Consider the following 3305-nt stretch of genomic DNA (forward strand, 5'->3'; position numbering starts at 1 on the left):
TTCAAATTGATGATTCCCCAAAACACAAAAAAACAATGACATGGGATTTGGTTATAAAACAACGACTCAGCCAATTAGGGAATAAAATATAAAAGAAATTATATCCAACAAATGCTAGGTGGGTAATCGCACTTCGGACATGATAATTACAAAGTTTGGAATATAATCATCATTAAAGTTGTTGTGTTCATCTATCCATTTGCAAACCAAGTAGAACATCACATGGTCCCGGCGGGGGTAAAACAGTCATATCACATCTAAAGCTGAACTACTTATGTTACCAAATAGTCAACACCGAATGGGATCAAACGTTTTCCCATGAACACGAGGGGTCAAGGACCCTCCGACCTCCCATCAGCTTCCTTGTCTTCCTGTTAAACTCTCCTTGTACGGCTACGATTCCCTCTCTGTGCCCATAGCTTTTAGTTTCTACATAAAATAAATACAATTATCTGTGTCCAAAGTATTTCTTTGTTTTTATGCTGCAATTTGCTTGGTATGTATGCTGTATACTCAGTCGATCAAATTCATGTAAGTTTTAATCTTGCTCTTTTTGGTGGAATTGTTATGTTGTTTGATTTGATTAGATTTATTTGAAACATGATGATTCTTTTGATTAGATTTGGTTTATCAGATTCTTGCTGTGTTTTTTTTTGCTCTTCAAATCATGTATTTTTCTTGCTTTTACTTCTTTCCCCATGTTTTAATATCTCAGCTTTTGGTAGTTTCATAAATCATTCAGTGGAGAATTATGCGTTTTTTAATTAATTTGTGTTGAATTGAGTTCGCGTGATTAAATCCAAGTTGTTAAGACCTGCTTTCGGTGTATTTCAATTTTTCAAGTGTTAATTAATATGCTTTTTGTTTTTCTGCATTAAATGTCTGAAAAAAAACATGGGGATGCAGACTTGCAGAGCAACATATAGCTATGGATCTCATGTGATATAGTGTGAGTGATCAGAGCAGATGTTTTGGTGGTTATTAGAAGTTCAAGGTTAAGACATTGAAAAGGAGAAATAGTTAAAAAGGATAGCTGTTGGTAAAGATGACGCCGGTCAGAAGGCGAAATAAGGATTTCTGTGGTGAATCAAAGTAGTTAGTACGAGGCTTTGTTCTTTTGGTCTAAGTTGTATTTGTTGCAGAAAAAAGGTATTCCTCACATGAAAATTCTTTGATGATATCTCAAGGTTTTGGCAAGATAACTTATTTCTAGACTATAGGATCGAAAACTAGGATTCCCATTTCACAGCATAGTTAATTACATGAGATCCACAACCATATTTCTCTGCCATTGATCTTCATAGAATCTATATATATACATATATGATGCTGTGGTTGGATGAATAATTTATTGTATAATAATTTACAGTTTGTCATTCTATACGTGTTGATTATCGGTTCTCATTAACATGGTATGAACACAGGTCTGCACTCACTTCTAGAAGTGTACGTAAGCTTCATGGATGATGGACTTGGAAAATTAAAGATCGTCCCAGATCATTTTAAAGCATCCGAACCCAATATAGACTCTTTTCAAGACGTAGCTTCTTTTATCTTGCGACCAAGAACTGATAACTATCTGAGGTATGTCTTTTTCTTTGGAGAAAATAAAAGAACAAGAAAAAAAAAAAAAATTTAAGAATAAGGTCATTCAAATTGGTGTAGCATAGGTCCCGTTCGTGGAGTAGGAGAAAATTAAGAAGTGAAGCATACATGTTGAAATTCTTTAGTCTGCGGGGACTGCCATGGGGGTCTAGCACAGATGGGGAAGAAAAGGTTGATTCAGTAACTCTTTCAGTTCCTCGATTGAGTCCTCTGAAAATTCCATGTCCCTAACAGCTAGAATTGTTTTAACTGTCAGGTTGAGCTAACTGCTGTAGAACTAGAATCACTTCGAACGGATCTTGCTGATTTAGAAGAGAAGGAAGCGCACTTGAAAGCTCAGTAAGGGAATTTGATACTTTTACCATTACATGTGATTTGCATCTTTGCACACTACATGATACTTATAATGCTTTTGAACATTTTCAGTTTTTAGCTGAGGTCTTATATCACTTTGTGTTAGTGGACCAGAATTTGTTTCCCTTTTAGGATAGGCCTTGAACTGAAATTATGTCCTCGTCATATCAATCATGAACTGCTTATGTTTTATGCAGATTGGAACACGTTGATGAAATTTTGCGATCTGCTCGTCTCTCTGGCTATTTGTACATCCGAACTGTAATGACCACCCCCTAGTCAATTTTTACTTTGAGCATGTACTTAGTGCATAATGCCAATTATGGTTTGCTTATATTGTCTCTTTTCGATTTGATAGAGGTGGAAACCACTACCAGGAGAACCTCCCCCTCTTGATGATACTGACGTTGATGACTGGCTTCCTCGCTTTGTTGTCTTGCAAGGGCCGTGCATTTTCTTCTACTTGTTTTCCACGGGTAAATATTCAATGAATCATAGTCCCCTGATGTCCTAGCGTCATTCTTCCCATGCGGACTTGAACATATTCTGACCGCTGATGAGCTCCTTCTTCTTCCAGATTTGAGTCCTCAAGACTCCACCCTATTAGCTGATATTGTTGAAGTAAGCCCCTTGCCCAGCTTTACACGAGACGATGAAGGAACTCGACATGCATTTTGTATCTTAACTAGTCAAGGACTGCGATTCGAGTGCTCAAGCGCTTCTAAGGTGCAGGTACGCCAGTTTTTTCTTTGTTTTGGTGTAGTGTTCTTAAAGCTATGCCTTCATGCTATGTTGATTTCTTGCGTTCTTTTTTCCTACTGCCAAATTGTCCGTATTATCAATTATACGATTAAGTTCTCGCGTTTTCTCAGGTGGACTCGTGGTTGTCAGCGTTACGAACGGACTGCGAATTGGAGGGTTCAGATGCCACAGATCCAAAGGACTCGTGAGATGCAAAATTAGACAGTTTAGGAGCAGCAAGTTGTAGATAGGTAGAAATGTAAAACCCATACTTACATTAGTTCATCTGACTCTGATGTTATAAAATTGGTTCATATTTTCTGACGTACTTACTATATAAGAATTAATAACAGAATCTAATTGAAGCAGCAATGTTATTACTGATATTGGATGCCCGTATTCTTCTTCCTCAGGTGATTACCATTACGTGTTGCCTTTTCATTTACTTTGTTTGAATGCATATCATTGTCTCTTTCCTCCATAAATGGGTGGCAATGGGTTTTGTTGGGGTTTATCCATGTTTATATGTATATTGTTCGGTGTCAAATCCACGGATTGATTGACACGTAAAACGAAATACGAAAAGTTATATACTAAAAAAAATT

At 36.9% G+C, this 3305-nt stretch overlaps 1 protein-coding gene across 1 annotated transcript; it reads left to right on the forward strand.

Moving 5' to 3' along the window:
- The first annotated feature begins 209 nt into the window (after positions 1-209).
- Positions 210-3084, forward strand: LOC103933917. Its single transcript, XM_048566680.1, has 8 exons — positions 210-387; positions 1425-1584; positions 1671-1776; positions 1862-1944; positions 2157-2220; positions 2318-2435; positions 2537-2691; positions 2832-3084. The coding sequence occupies exons 2-8, from the start codon at positions 1460-1462 to the stop codon at positions 2907-2909; spliced, it is 729 nt and encodes a 242-aa protein (XP_048422637.1). The 5' UTR covers positions 210-387; positions 1425-1459; the 3' UTR covers positions 2910-3084.
- Positions 3085-3305: the final 221 nt, after the last annotated feature.

Source organism: the organism of the source record quoted next, unplaced genomic scaffold (assembly GCF_019419815.1).
Source record: "Pyrus x bretschneideri cultivar Hongxiangsu unplaced genomic scaffold, Pyrus_bretschneideri_v1 Contig42, whole genome shotgun sequence".
Taxonomy (NCBI): domain Eukaryota; kingdom Viridiplantae; phylum Streptophyta; class Magnoliopsida; order Rosales; family Rosaceae; genus Pyrus; species Pyrus x bretschneideri.

What these genes read in the sequence shown, in the direction of transcription:
- LOC103933917 (XM_048566680.1), top strand. Translation starts at nt 1,460, where the DNA reads ATGGATGATGGACTTGGAAAATTAAAGATCGTCCCAGATCATTTTAAA. An exon ending in GCTATTTGTACATCCGAACT is followed by an intron (nt 2,221 to 2,317) that starts GTAATGACCACC and finishes TCGATTTGATAG; the next exon opens with AGGTGGAAACCACTACCAGG. An exon ending in CAAGCGCTTCTAAGGTGCAG is followed by an intron (nt 2,692 to 2,831) that starts GTACGCCAGTTT and finishes GCGTTTTCTCAG; the next exon opens with GTGGACTCGTGGTTGTCAGC.